The 14846-nt window shown below is 45.6% G+C and overlaps 1 protein-coding gene across 2 annotated transcripts in view; it reads right to left on the reverse strand.

Annotated features, from left to right (window-relative positions):
* LOC144799028 (cytochrome P450 2J2-like) overlaps nt 1-14846 on the reverse strand; it is a 227342-nt gene that overhangs the window by 6238 nt on the left and 206258 nt on the right. For both annotated transcript variants that reach the window (XM_078670187.1, XM_078670186.1), the window contains exons 6-8: nt 10792-10933; nt 9680-9867; nt 8922-9063 (exon numbers count right to left, since the gene is read on the reverse strand). In XM_078670187.1, coding sequence (XP_078526313.1) covers nt 8922-9063; nt 9680-9867; nt 10792-10933 — 472 coding nt within the window. The remainder of the gene's footprint in view (nt 1-8921; nt 9064-9679; nt 9868-10791; nt 10934-14846) is intronic.

Here is a 14846-nt window from a genome sequence, read left to right on the forward strand (position 1 = left end):
CAGCACGTCTCGGCTTTTACAATAAATGCATTTTTATTATGACTGTTATTTTTAGCTGCTCCGGGTTAAAAAAAACATGCCTGTCCCCCGTCCCCGTGCGGCTATCTAAAGCAAAACAGAAAAGGCGTCTGCCTAGGCCCCGAATGTCCCCGTGTACAGTAAAACTCTCCCTTAAATACACAATGTGATGGGTTCATGTCTGGGCCTTGCGAATCAGTGCAACTCGTTGGTGGAAAGGGCTTTGTGTAGTTGTGCTTGGAGTAAGAACTGCTGTCACAAATGCGGAGTTATTGAACGAACGGTGGTATAAAGTCTGTGTGCCTGCATCTCGAAAATATACGGTTTTATGCGATTTTCAAGAAACAGTACATTTAAGAACAGGTATTCAAATTTCGTTTCGCAACACATGAAATAGTCGCATTTTTTTTGGCAAAGCAGGTGCTTATCTTCCTAAAATACAGTTGAATGCTGGTTGAGCTATTCCACCAATTTATTTAACATGGGTTGCTCTTTCTGGAAAAAAAGACAATTTCCAAAACTACGCAGCTGATGAAGCCCTTTCCCGGCCTGGCATGCAGCAGCTGCGCGCTGAGCGCTGCTGAATGGTGAACGCGCCCGGCCATCTGGATTCACTAACGGAGGCACCCTGACAGCTCCTAATTATAATTTATGTACTTCTTTGCGCGAGCACGAACGAAATATGCCCAAAATGGCGGAACAAAACTACATTTACCCTATCACTTCAAGCCTATTAAAACGAAAACACAAGGAAGACGAATCACTGGCCAGATGACAGAAAACGCTAAGGAATGTGTGGAATTCCTCTCGCCAAGGCCCTAGGAGATACTTCTATTTTTCTTCTTTAACATTAGTTCTCAAACTCCTCCCACTTTCAGTGGGGAGGAGTCCGAGCCCTAAAAAGGAAACTAGAAATTGCATATTATTTGTTTTATTGCGTTTGCTTATACAGAGTTAGGTAGCTCTGGCTTGTACTCGGATGCTAAACACATGCATAATTTTGAAGAATTTCACAACAACACAGTTGGAAACAAGATTATGAGCACTGCACTGACAGACAACATGTGGGGGGTGCTGGTGTGGAAACACAGACCTATGAGAGGACTAGAGCGTTTTTGAACAGAGAGACACTCAAGAGGGGGAATTTTGTTAGGTGTTGCTTGAAAATATATGCTTTTAACTACTCATAGGTAATCAAGACTAGGGTGAACACAAAGTAATTAGGCAAAGTGACTGTTTTTTTGCTCAAATTAATGAAGGATAAGCAGAGGTCCATTTATTTTTAAAGTGCATGTTTTTGGCGATAGTGCATAACATTCAGTATGTTCAGAGTATGTGTGGCTCTAGATTCATATGCTCTGCGTACTCCTGCCATCTAATGTTGGGCTCAGATGTATGTAGGTTTTTTTTTTCCAAGGTGTGCCGTGACTCCTTCCTTCATGGGGAATGCGCAGGGCAATGACTATTGCTCTGACTCCTCCCTTAAAGGAGAACATGTATGTGCAACAACTCCATGTTAAATTGTTGTTGTTCTCCATCAGAGGACTCAGATTTGTTTTGATACCGACGAGTTGGGATAACCAGTTTGCATTTCAATGACCTTCCATTGCAACTTGGTCCCAGACACCTCAGAAGACACAGACATTTGAGGGGGATCCTTCTTTTGATCCTCTCTTCCTTAATCCGGCACCGAAGGGGCAGAGCCAGGAACATGAGCCTCATTCCTTGTATTCTACCTTCATCCTTGCTTTAACCAACCACCACCACCACGTACATGCACACCACCTCCTCTGCCTCCACAAGAGTCACCTGAGGTGTCCCCTATACACCTTCTCAAACCTGTGGTGTCCATAAATTCTCCTTGAAACATAGAACGAGTCCCTGGATCCAGGTCCCACTGACAATCCCTGGGTTTACTATAACATCAATCCCCCGGGCGATCTGAATTTAAACAATCAGTCAAAGTATCCACGCCAGATAACGCCATGGCCTACCACAAGGCCATATAAAGTGCTACAGCCTTCCATAAGTTAGACATGCACTTCATCCAGAAGGAAGACAGCTTCCTTGTGGAGACGCCCTCTTAGTCTGTGGGTGCAGTGCAGTTTCTGCCCTTGATAAAGGCTATGCTAAAATTTGCCAGTCAAGACAAAGGTGGTAACCCATAGAAATAAGAAAAAGTATAAACCCTCAGCTGGTAACTCTGATTATATCTAAAACAGGGATCCCCTTGACATCTTGGTGGCTCACAGTACTCACAACGAGCCTTCGCCCAGGTTACCGGCGATTCTCTTCCACCCGATAAAGAGAGCAAAAAGATCTACTTTGTGGGCACGAGAATACCTGCAGAGTGGACTTCCATGCATGGGCGTATACTCACATTTTTTTAACTCCTCTCCTGATAAAGTTGCCAATGGACGGTGATGCAGGAACTTATTAAACATCTACCAGAGGAGTATAGGAAAATGGGAGAAGAAACAGTGCCCCCGGCAAGGTCATCTCAAATACAAGTTTTTGCTGTGTTCTTGATGCCACGGGCACAGCCTCTTGAGGCATTAATACCAGAGACGTCCTCAGGCGACACGCCTGGCTCATGAATCTCTGGGTTCAAACCCGAGACCCAGCAGCATGTTATCAATCTCCCATATGACAGCGAGCATTTCTTTGGCCCCCAGGTTGATGAGATGCTTGGGAAGATAAAGAAGGACTAATATTTCAAAATCCATGGGTGCCCTGCATATTCCTTCACTTAAAGGCTCCTTTTGGAAGCAACAGCTCAGGTGCAGAGCCAAAATCACCTCACCCAACTAGCTCTTGTCCTATCAAAGTCGACAGCAGGCTTTCCACCAGCAGGCTGGTACTGTTTACCCAATGGGTGTCTATAGAGGCAACATCAAAGGCAAGGGCAGAGGTGGCTCCAGTAAAATAGATTCCACCGCGAAGCAGAGAGTTACCCTACTTCCTCCACCTGATCACACATTATATGAAAGTGCCCCTTTTTGTATGGTTGCCCCCATTTTTTGCCTATACTTTGACTAAGTGTGCCCTGGGTTCCTGCCAACCAGGTACCCAGAGCCTATGTTCTTTCTCTAAACTGTGATGTTGCAAAACCCAATTGCCAACTCTCTGGCCACCTTTAAGTTCCTTGTAAACGGTACAATGGATACCAAGGGCACTGTGATCAGGGAACGTTCCTAAGAACTGTAGCACTATTTGTGCAATCCTTAGAGGCCCTGTACACACACACACACATACATACACACACACACACACACATATATATATATATATATATATAAACACACACACACACACACACACACACACACACACACACATACATTCATTCTCGCGCTCTCTCTCTCTCCCTCTACTTCTGTCTCTCTCTCTCGTCTTTTGGTGCAGAACAAACTGAAGAGTCAACATAACACACATCCCTGTGTGCCATGCTTACAACCCACTGCCCTGATATAGGTCAGTCACCCCTCTAGCTGGGTGCACTATACCAGTGGTGAGGGCACAGGTGCATGAGCACTGTACCCCTACAGTGCCTGCGTCAATTCTTAGTCATTGTAAAGGCAGTACTGCCATAAAGAGTATAGGGAGCTTGTCGTTACGAACTCCAGAGCACCATAATAGCTTTATTGAAAACTGGGGAGTTTGGTACCAAACGTCTTAGCACATTAAACTCACGCTGATGCCATTGTGGGATTTAATGAAAAATGCACTCAGAGGGCATCTTGAGAGGCCCCCTGAAAAACAACCTACCTCTAGTGTCCTGGCTGAGTGGCTGCTCGCCAGTTGCCACCATAAAACATCTTTCTGAACCCCTGGGTCGAGAGCCTGCCGCTCTCTGGGTCCTGAAACAAAGCACATCCTAGGACCAGGTGCCAATCCTCCTCCCCCAGGATGGGCAGGGTCCACGAAGGGGAAGATTCAAAGGCTTGCCGCCTTTGTGAGCTACCATCAGCCATTTGCTGCTCACAGCAACTGGCCCTCACCAGTTCTGACCCCCACTGTGGGTGGGACAATCAGTGGGGAAACCAAGTTAGGTAGAGAGGTGTGCCCACCTTTGCCAACCCCACCCCTCAGGTGGGGGAGGCGAGGTGAAGCACAACTCTCAGTCCCCCGTCCTCTTGAAGATGGTGGGACCCAGAAAACCAGAGTGATTCTTATGCTCCCATCACACTGGAGGGTGGCATAATAGAGGGTGTACCCACCCCAAGGAAGAGAACCATTGGTCCAGACCGGTACCTATCTGAAAGGCCCGTAAATTTAGAATTTAGGGGCACCCCGAACCTTGCCTCCTCAGACCAGAGCAGACAAGAAGAAATAAGAAGAAGGAGAACCGAACAACTGTGCTGAGAGAGGAAGAGGAGGACACCAAGTGACTTGGCCCCAGCCCACCGGCCTGTCTCGACCTCAGACTCCTTCAGCAGAACCTCAAAGACTTTGTCTTCCATGAGCAACGGACTTGCTCAAAACCAACCGATCCTGAATCCGTCCGACTGTGTGATTCCCCACTACTCAGCACCTGGCACCCCAAGCCTGAGTTGCCCAATATCCTTAGGATGCCCATGCGGTGATCCTAGCCTGGATTCCAGTGACCCCTGAACATCCACAAGCTTCTAACTCAAGCCTGCAATCATTATCAGGAGGTCTCCTCCAACCGCAACCGAAGCCGACTCTCTAACTGAAGCGGTCCAAAAAGACCAATCTGCCGACTATGTCCGAGAATGCTTGCAGTCAGGTCACCAGAGGTCAACTCCCAAGGACCACACTCGCCTAATCAGCTGCTGACCGACTCCCAGGAATCCTCGACCGAATCTGCAGCATCGACCAAGACTGACGGTCGCCACTGAGAAACCTTGGGAACCCCGACAACTGCAACCTACACCCAGCTGTCTCTGTGCCGCTGGCAGTGTAGTTGTTGTGTTAGCCATTGGGCCCTACGGTGCTGACCTCGACCCCAGGAGGTTTTTGTTCGACTAACCTAGTGGCCTGCTTGTCCACTGTCCCAAACCCACGACCTTACTTAGCCCGTTGTTGAACGTATGGTTCCTGCACTCTGCAACCGGTCACCTTTGTGCCGCTGCTGGTGCGATTCGAGAGCCCATTTGACCGAGCCTTAGTCCAAGGCACGTAACCTCATTTCTGTTTGTAATACTGCAAAACTGTAATTAAGCTGGCAAACTGTAATTATACTGCAAAACGCATGACCTTATTTTCCTTCCTCTTAGGAAATGTATCAACATAGTGTCTAGAGATACTTTGCTGTGTAAGAAAAGGTACGATAAAGTTATTTCGACTGTGTATTTGCCAAAGTTTACAAACTGGTAACAAAACCAAGTTAATAATAAATGTGTATTGTCTTGGGAAGTACGATTCTGCCTATGATTTGGTTCTAGTAATAACATAGGATGAAAATAATATTTTTATACAAAACAAATTGGTCTGAGTTCAGTCTTCCAACCTTTGGGGTTCCACTGAACTCTATGCACACAATACCTTACTTAGGTATTGTATATACAGAGCCAGTTTCCTGCACACCTCATCTGTTGGAGGCAGAATACAAGTTATCCTACCCAGCTGGGAGGAACTCAGATCATACAGTGGGTTTTAGCTACCACCTGAAAATTCCCACAGCCCCTCCTAAAATCATGGCCCATACAGATGTCCTCAGCATGACCTCCTAGAGGAGGAGCTACAAGCACTGCAGAAACAGTGCCCCCACCTTTACTTCCTTCTTCCCAAAAAGGAGTGCCCGTCCTGGCCTATTCTGGACCTCAGGCCTCTAAACAAGTACATCTTTTCGAAACATTTTCATACAACAACTCTGCAGGATGTCACTCCAGTGCTCCAACAGGATGACTACATGACAGTGCTCGATAGCATGGAAGCATACTTTCATATACCCACTCGCTGCTCATCACCAATATCTTCACTTTTGTTAAGTAGACATCACTACCAATTCAAAGTACTACATTTTGGGGTCACTGCAGCACCAAGGGTATTTTCGAAGTACCTGGCAGTGGTGGCTGCATATTTACGAAGGGGGGCTACTTACTTCCTCCCATACTTCAATGACTGGCTGATCAAGAGCGGTGGTAGGCAGCAGCATTGCCTAGTCCACACACAGGCAGAGATTTCCCTGCTCCACAGCTTGGAGTTTATCATAAATGCCACCTACAACCCTCAACCGATCCAACCCGTCTTGGGATATGTGAACCAGTTACAGGGAAAGCCTACCCCAAACAACATAGATTTCAGGCATTCAACAGCAGCGGACTCTTTTCTAGCCCAATCGTCAACAAACGGTCTGAACTGTGAGGCACCTCCTAGGGATGATGACCTTGTGTATCACCACTGTACCCCATACAAGTATCTCTCTCAAAGCCTTCTGTGAGAGTGCCTTGCAGCTCAGTGGTCACAAGCAGAGGATCACTGGGAAGATCTAGTGTTAGTAAAGGCCAATGCTTATACTGTCCTGCAGTGGTGGAACAACAACAGCTTGTTGCAGGGCAGGCCTTAATCATACCCCATTCCGCGGGTGACCAACACCACAGAAACCTCTCTCACAACCTCGGTGCATGACATGACCGTACAAGGGATGTGGCTTCCTCAACAGTACGACCATATCAATTAGCTCAAACTGCTATCCAAACAAATACCCCTAAATGACTTTTTCCAGGTCATTTCAGGGAAGGTAGTCCTCATCAAGATGGACAACATGACAGACATGTCTACAAACAGAAGTAGGGTAGCACACACTCTCCTGTTCTCTCAGCACTAGCAAAGGGGATTTGGCTTTGTGCAATCTGCCAAGACATACTCCTAAGAAAGAACAACAACTTTTGCTGACCTTCTCAGCATGATGTATCAACCAGTCCACTAAAGGGAGTTCCACCAGCATGTCCTGCAAAGTTACGTCCAATGCTGAGGAACCTTGTAAATAGACACCCCCAAAAACACAAAATGCTCAAACTTCACCTCTAAGTACTCACACCCAGAGTCCATGTGCAATGCCCTATGAATACATTGGTCAGAGATATTTGCCTGCAGTTTTTAGCCTCTCCCACTCTTCTCATATGTAGTGAGAAAGAGGATACAAACATCTCTGACACTCATCCTAGTGGCTCCAGCTGGGCCAGACAACCCTAGTACTCCTTACTTCTGGAGAGGTCCATCATCCCCCACAAGACATTTATGCTCAGATTGGATCTCCTCACACAGATCCAAGGCTACATGAGATACCCAGCTCCCAGGGAGCTGAACCTAGCAATCTGGCACATGAGGTCTTAGAATATGGCTATTTGTGGATTTCAAAACCATATTCAGTTATGTATGTGAAGCAAAGCCAGCAAAGGTGGCATCTTCCATCAAGATTGGTGCATAAATCAAGCAAGGGTTTGTGGAGCCAATTGTACTTCATTTTTTGTCACTGAACATATTTCTGAGATCTTAAAAGCCAAGGGTGGGCTGCAGGCTGCAGATCCCCTGTGAAACAGACCATGCAGAAAGGACAAAAAACATTCAGAATTTCAGACTTTACACAAGGGGAACCAAATACAGAGCCAATGGATGAGTATAACAATAAACTAGGCCTGGGCGGAACTCTGCGAAATGATAAAAAAAAACTCAGTGATTATATGCGGAGTTATGCAAGAGGCAGAGTGCATTAGACCGCACTGTTCCCGCTGATGTGCCGGGTGTTTCCTCCGTGCTGAAAAATCAGCACGAACCTCCCCATGAGCAGCGCAAGAGGGAGCTGCTTCTTTCTGCTCAATGCCAGAAACCGGTCCTCGGAAGCTTGTTTCCGGTCCAGGGAAGACATGGCTTGGCAGTTCGGGCTGGACTGGTCCCATGAGGCACAGGGTCAGACTGATTTGCATATAGCCATGTCTGAACTGGGGTGGCAGAGTGGGCTAAAGAACAGTGATGGATTAAACCCAGATCTTTTGACTGGGTGTGAGTGTTTGATTGATTGATTCAGATGCTCCGTCCATCACCACCCCCTTTTGTACCGCTTTTGGCCGCCATAAGTGTGGTGGGTATGCTCAGACGGGAGTCCCTTGCTCACTTTGCCACTGGATTCAAGCAAGCCGGGCTGAAGACGGCTGGAATGCCAGAAACCGGTCCTCGGAAGCTTGTTTCCGGTCCAGGGAAGACATGGCTTGGCAGTTCAGGCTGGACTGTTCCCATGAGGCACAGGGTCAGACTGATTTGCATATAGCCATGTCTGAACTGGGGTGGCAGAGTGGGCTAAAGAACGGTGATGGATTGAACCCAGATCTTTTGACTGGGTGTGAGTGTTTGATACAGATGCTTCGTCCATCACCACCCCCTTTTGTACCTCTTTCTGCTCAAGCAGCAGCTTCTTCAACGCAAACAGAAGGTTTCGCAAAGCAATCGCCCGCGTTGAGAAATCTCACTGGGAGGCGGACTAGTGTTTGATTTTCTTCACGCTCGCCAACTTAACGTTTTGCTGAGCAGAGTTTTTTCTGCAACTCTGCGTGCTCCGCGGTGCGCAGATAACTGCAAACTCAGCTGAGTTCACAGCCCAAGCCGAAAATAAACACAGTCCAAGAAAAAAAGTGCACAAGTGAAACAGAGAAAACTCAGATTCTCTAATGAGGAGACCTGCCAAAATCCCCAAGATGATCTGCTGTGAGCGCATAGCATTCGAAGCAAGTAAAGTTATCAATGTGTACTTATTCTTATAAGGATCCTCCTAACTCTTAAGCCATCTCCAAATTTGTGCAGGATGCCCCACATTTTAAAGGTAGAATACCCATGAACAGCATCAACCAGATAGGTTTCCTGTCCACCTAAAGTACATGATGTCTGAGACTGTAAGACCACTAAATAAAATCCCCAGACAAATACTTGCAGCGTTGACTCACCTGCAGAAAAAGGGATCATAGATTCTGGCTTCTCAAATCTTCCTTGCTCGTTTAGGAAGTTCTGGGGGTTGAAGTGATGGGGGTCTTTCCACACCGAGGGGTCAAATAAGAGGGAGGTCAAGTTAGAGATCACTGAGGTGCCCTGAATGAAGATAGCATGTAAGACATTAAAATAAGTCAGTTCTAGAGGATAAAACTTTAAGAAAACTGTGGGACAAACCTAGGGTAATGTACAAAAGAACCAGGGGATTGGAGAGAAACAGTGCAAGTGAAGAACATCCAAGAGACAATGTATATACTGGTGTAACATTACGCAAAATACCACCTCTTAGAGCATCACCCAGTTTTGTATTTATTTAAAATTTTGACTCTAGTGACAATGTCACTTTCAACCTATTACACTTTCTCTACCACTTTTACACAGATGATAAATCGATAGCAAGGGAGCACTGTAAGCCCAAACGTTAATTCATGTGCCAGTATTCACTCCATAGTTTAAGGCATGTCTACAGTTATACAATTCCAGAGTAAAAATGGGAAAACAGACTTGTTGTTTTTGATTTGGATATAAAGGCATGCAGGGAACAAAAACTTGCTTAAATGTAAATGATCTAGCTTGTACATCTTCCTGTAGTTGCAAATATTCGAGAATCCAGTGCATCTTCTTAGGACACCAAATCTGTCACTTCCTCTTTAGCTTTACCTACTCAGTTTCCCCTGAACCGGAGTTTGGCTTCAGTTATTTTCTGGATACTCACTTTGGTCAGGTGGTACCCTCGGAAGGTGGTGTCCTTGGTGACTTCTCTGAAAACTCCAGCGGGGGTGATGTTCCCAAAGCGCAGTATTTCATTGATAGTGGCCTCCACGTACGGCATCTGGAGCCGGTCATCCCAGGCAGGCAAGCGGTCCCAGCCCACTACTTGCTCGATCTCTTGCTGGCACCGGACTGGCATCAGAGATGTGAGGTAAAAAAGACAAGGCAAGCTCAGAGATAGCAGTGTGATCATCAACACCCCTAGTTGCCACCGACGTCTGTGAAGAATACACTTATGGTGAGGAGACCTATGACTGAAGGAATTGGGGCGTGCTACCAATATTCCATACTGTAGCTTCAACACTGCATTGCTAATTCAGAATGAACACAGCTCTGCCAATGAACCAGACTCCTCACATGTAAAACAATGGGCCAGCAAAGATCCTCCAGGTATATCTCAACCCCATGCCTCAGATCCTATATAACTACACCCAGCGTTTTTGTTTAGTATATATGGGTAACAAAAAACTTCAAGTTATAGTTGGTCTGTTACAGAATGAAGGATACCATGGATCAAACCAAAGAAAGGACTCAAAAGGATCTTTCTTCCTATCATGACCTGGATGCTTGCCATTAATTTTGAGTCCAGTAACAGTTTCCTTTCATGTCCAGGTAAGAAGAGGAATGGCAAATAATAACCGCACACCATGTAATTTGTTCGGAGCACTGCGTTTCTCTGGAATCTCCCAATACATTCATTCTTATGCTCTAGAAAATCTATTTTCATTTGCCTTGTATGATCTTTGGTTGCTCATATCCCGACTGCTACTACCTTTTGATTTATCCTATATTCAGAGTTTTAACACCATGGCTTGCGCTGGGTTTTGTAACTCCAGAAACCAGCCCTGTTTTATTCCCCAAGATTCTTGCTGAGCAGCTTCCGAATTCTCCCCTACTGTTCACCGTAGGAGCCAGATCATGAGAAGGTGGCAGTCACCCTTATCTTTGCATAAACGATATTGTGCCAACTTAACTCACAGATTTTTAGTGTGTATCTAGTACTTTAGGTATTAATGTGAATAGATTGGCCTTAGTTCATAATTTTGCATCTCTTACCTTGGATTTCTGGGTAAGTGATCATGTACAGAAGCCCCCACCTGAGAGTGGTGGAAGTTGTGTCTGTCCCAGCTACAAAGAGGTCAGCGATGCAAGTTTGTAGATTTTCAGGTGAGAATGTGGAGTCTGGATTAGAGTTTTGCTACAATAAAACAGAGTAAAAGAGAAGTATTAACAAGTAAAATGGTATGTGGAACACCACTCTAGACCTCATTTTCCATAAATTGTACATGGGGTCATGTAAAATTAAAAGACCAGTTATGCATACAGGAATGTAAAATGTGTACGCATCCAATGTGCACAATCCTAAAGAACGCATCCATACCACTTCCCATCCTAAATAAGTCTACTTGCATCAGGGCCATACCGGCTCCAACAAGACACCTACCGGCAGTCCACCAGGGTTCACCAGGGTTTCCCAGCGCCTCCGCCGCCGCAGGACACACGCGGCCGCCGAGTGGGGCGTCTCTGCTAAACTACATCTCCCAGCGTCCCCTGCTGGGCGGGGACGCCGACTGACTGCTGGGGCTCCCGTAGGGAGGCGGTGAAAAGCGAGCCCTTCCTCCCGCGTCGCGGGACGCGCGCGGGCGACGCCGGGCTGAGCCCGGGCAGAGGGTGGGCCGTCTGTGGCCGTCCGGGGACGACAGGGGACGGGACGGGCATCCCCCCTGTGACCTGCACACCGGACAATGGGTAAGCGTAAACTCCAAACATCTGTTAATGGGGGTACAATCAAGGCAAAAGTGGCGCGAAAAACCCCTGCATCATCTAACATTATGTCGTTCCTGACCACAGCTGTCGGTAAGCTGAACCAGGAAATTGCAGACAAAGAGCGCGAACTTGGCTTGGATCCCATATCATCGGGTAGTCAAATTTTGCCTATTTCGTCTAGACACCCAACCCCCTTGAACCCGGTAATTGTGATTGAAAAAGCACCCATCACTAGGTCACCAGACGCAAACATAGATAATATACTGGTACAAGAAGGTGCGGAGGGTGAAGTGACTGATTGCCAAATTGTACACCCTTCACTTGACTGCACCCAGGAACCTGAGCCTGAACTCCAAAGTAGCAAGCCCATTAACAAACAATGGACACATGGTGCACAGCGATGTAACCAACAAAACACCCAATTGAGTGCCCTAGAATCATCAATCAAGGAGATGGTGGAGAAGGTCCTGGTTGACAAACTTGAAGGGGTACTTATACAAATCTCCACAGATATTATTGAAACTTTAAGGGAATGTGTTTCCGATATTTTAAATAAATGTGACAGGATTAATAAATTTGTAACCTCTTTCGAGAAAGATCATCGGTGCCCACCATCCAACATTATCCCACACTCCCCTACTAACCCACAGAGGCAATCCCAATCCCCTATGGAGCAGGGAAATATCGTACTAGTCAACCCTCAGGTTCCACCTGCACCATTACAAGGGTTAATTGGTCATGGAATGGGGCAAAGGGACAGCAAAAATAGCACAAAGTTGCACACCGCACCCAAATCCTGCCCTCTACAAATACTGGCCCTGCCCTCTAACCAAGAGGGGCTTATCACAACAGGGTCTAGAAGACCTCGTCCGAGGCCACCAGTTCACCTTCCACCAGAAGCTACACCTTTTGTCGCAATCTTGGTGAACATTCCAGTCTTAAAACCTGGGGAAACTGAGTCAAATGACTCAGTACTGGACAGTATAAAAACATGGTGCAATGCAAACTGTACTGGCCCTAACAATATTTCTGAATACATCCAAACAGGCAGACGTGTGGATTGGGTGGGATATACTAAGAAGAAATTCTCTGGGGATTGCCTAATTGTTAACTTTAACCGACCCCATGAGGCATCCCGCCTATTTTGGGATGCAACTGAGATTAGAGAGGGTAGAATAAGAGCAGTACCCTTAGGTTTTTTCTACCCCCCACCTGTACTCCCAAAAAAGCTCCCTGAAAGGGCAAGTCGTATTGCTCCCCCAACCAAAACTCATCGTATTAACTCTTGGGCAACACAAACAATTGGTATGTCACCTAAATCCCATGCAAACCAGGGCCGCGAATTGAGTAATGGTTTGGAGCTATCAAATATGTTTTCAGCATTATCAAATTTGGAGGAAATTGATTGACTAGTTCCTGTTGACTGTGTTACTGACCCATTGTCTACAGCTAATGATAGCAATGCAAGGGGTTCTATAGTTAACATAATGAGTTGGAATATTGCAGGACTCCGCTCTAAAAGGGAAGATATTAACTGGTTGAATATATTGAAAAAGTATGATGTGATAGCGTTGCAGGAGACATGGGATATGGATTGTGATTTTTGGATAGATGGGTATATATCCTACTTTCTTGCTGCACAACCATCAAATTCTGGTCGAAACAAAGGAGGTTTACAATTTTTAATCTCAGTTAAAATGAATGGAACTGTGAAAGTAATAAACACTCGATCTCAAAACTTTCTAGCCTTGGAAGTCACACTGACTAATCATTCTAAATGCGTCTACATTAATTTCTATAACGCTATCCAAGGCACTGGTGATATCGAAAACCTCATTTCTTTGAATAATTTTCTGTGTAATTTTAAAGAGAGTCAAACCGCGCCGATATATTTTATTTTGTTAGGTGATTTTAATGTACATCTCTGTCAACAAAACTGTCATTTCTTAGATAATGTGAATCTAGACATGTTCCAACTCCCACATTTTGAACATTCTGTTAAAGGGTCGACCCTAGAAGATTTGCTTCTTGAAAACGAACTCTACGAACCAGAGTTCTTTGATAGTAAAGAAAGGGTCCCAACCTACAGAGCCAGGGATTGCAACAGTGTTATTGATTATATATTTATTTCACCAGTTATGTTGCAGAATGTTACTTTTTACAATGCTATACATACCGCACATAGTGATCATAACCCGGTTGTGTTGATTATGGAGGATAATATTTTATCAATGTTCAACAAAAACCCAGAAGTAGATATCGCTGTTGATATCGCAGTAAAGGACCAAGGGAGACGGGTGAAATGGAGCAAAGTTATACCTGAAGAGTTCCTTTACTCCCTTAACGAGAAAGTGGGCAGCGATATAAATGTTTGTAGAGACCCATTGAGATTCAAAGGGAATATCATTGGGTCCTTTGAAACCATCTGTCGTCAGGTGGCAGATGACTTAAAGTGTAAACCCACTAATAGAGAGAGAAAGGCTGAGGGGTGGTTCAATAATGCATGCTCCAAATCACATCGAGCGCTTCGTAAAGCACTGAAAAAGGTACCCCGTGATAGAGTAGAGGTGGCGAGGCTTAGAAAACAATACAATCAGGATATCCTAGCTAGGAAAAAGGAAATCAAGAAACAGGCGTGGGATAATCTGTATGAAAAAGCTACCCTGAGGGACAGCGCAAAGTTCTGGACCATTGTTAACACACCCTTGTTCAATGGGAAAGAAAATGCGCCACTGGAGCTAAATATCCCTGAGAAGGATTGGCTGGACCATTTCCAAAAAATCTATGGCAGCAACATCGATTTTGGACCTTCTAATCTAACATCGATCGACACTCAAGCCCCCCTTCTAAGCTTTACTATTAAAGAGGTACAGAGTGCTATCGAGGGCATGTCATCTCAGAAGGCCCCTGGGCCAGATGGCGTACCCGCTGATATGTACAAAATAAACTCAGCAATGTGGTCAGTTGTTCTTACGAATGTCTTTAATGTAGTAGGTATAGATAAAAGAAGACCCCCAACTACCTGGTCACAGGCTGTCATCATCCCCATATTCAAGAAGGGTCAAAGGGGGGACCCTAGATGCTACAGACCCATATCCCTGCTAGATTCCTCATTTAAAATCCTGGGTAAAATAATACTAGAGAGAATCTCAGCTTGGACTACCGATAAAAACATCTTGTGTGATGCACAGTATGGGTTTAGATCTGCCAGAGGTACAGAAGATCAATGCCTCAATTTGCACCTTATACTGAGCAAATACACTGTAGCTTCAAGGGGAATGATGTACTTGGCCTTTATGGACTTGTCCACAGCTTTTGATCTAGTTAATAGATCAAAGCTGTGG

This window comes from Lissotriton helveticus, chromosome 12 (assembly GCF_964261635.1).
Source record: "Lissotriton helveticus chromosome 12, aLisHel1.1, whole genome shotgun sequence".
Taxonomy (NCBI): domain Eukaryota; kingdom Metazoa; phylum Chordata; class Amphibia; order Caudata; family Salamandridae; genus Lissotriton; species Lissotriton helveticus.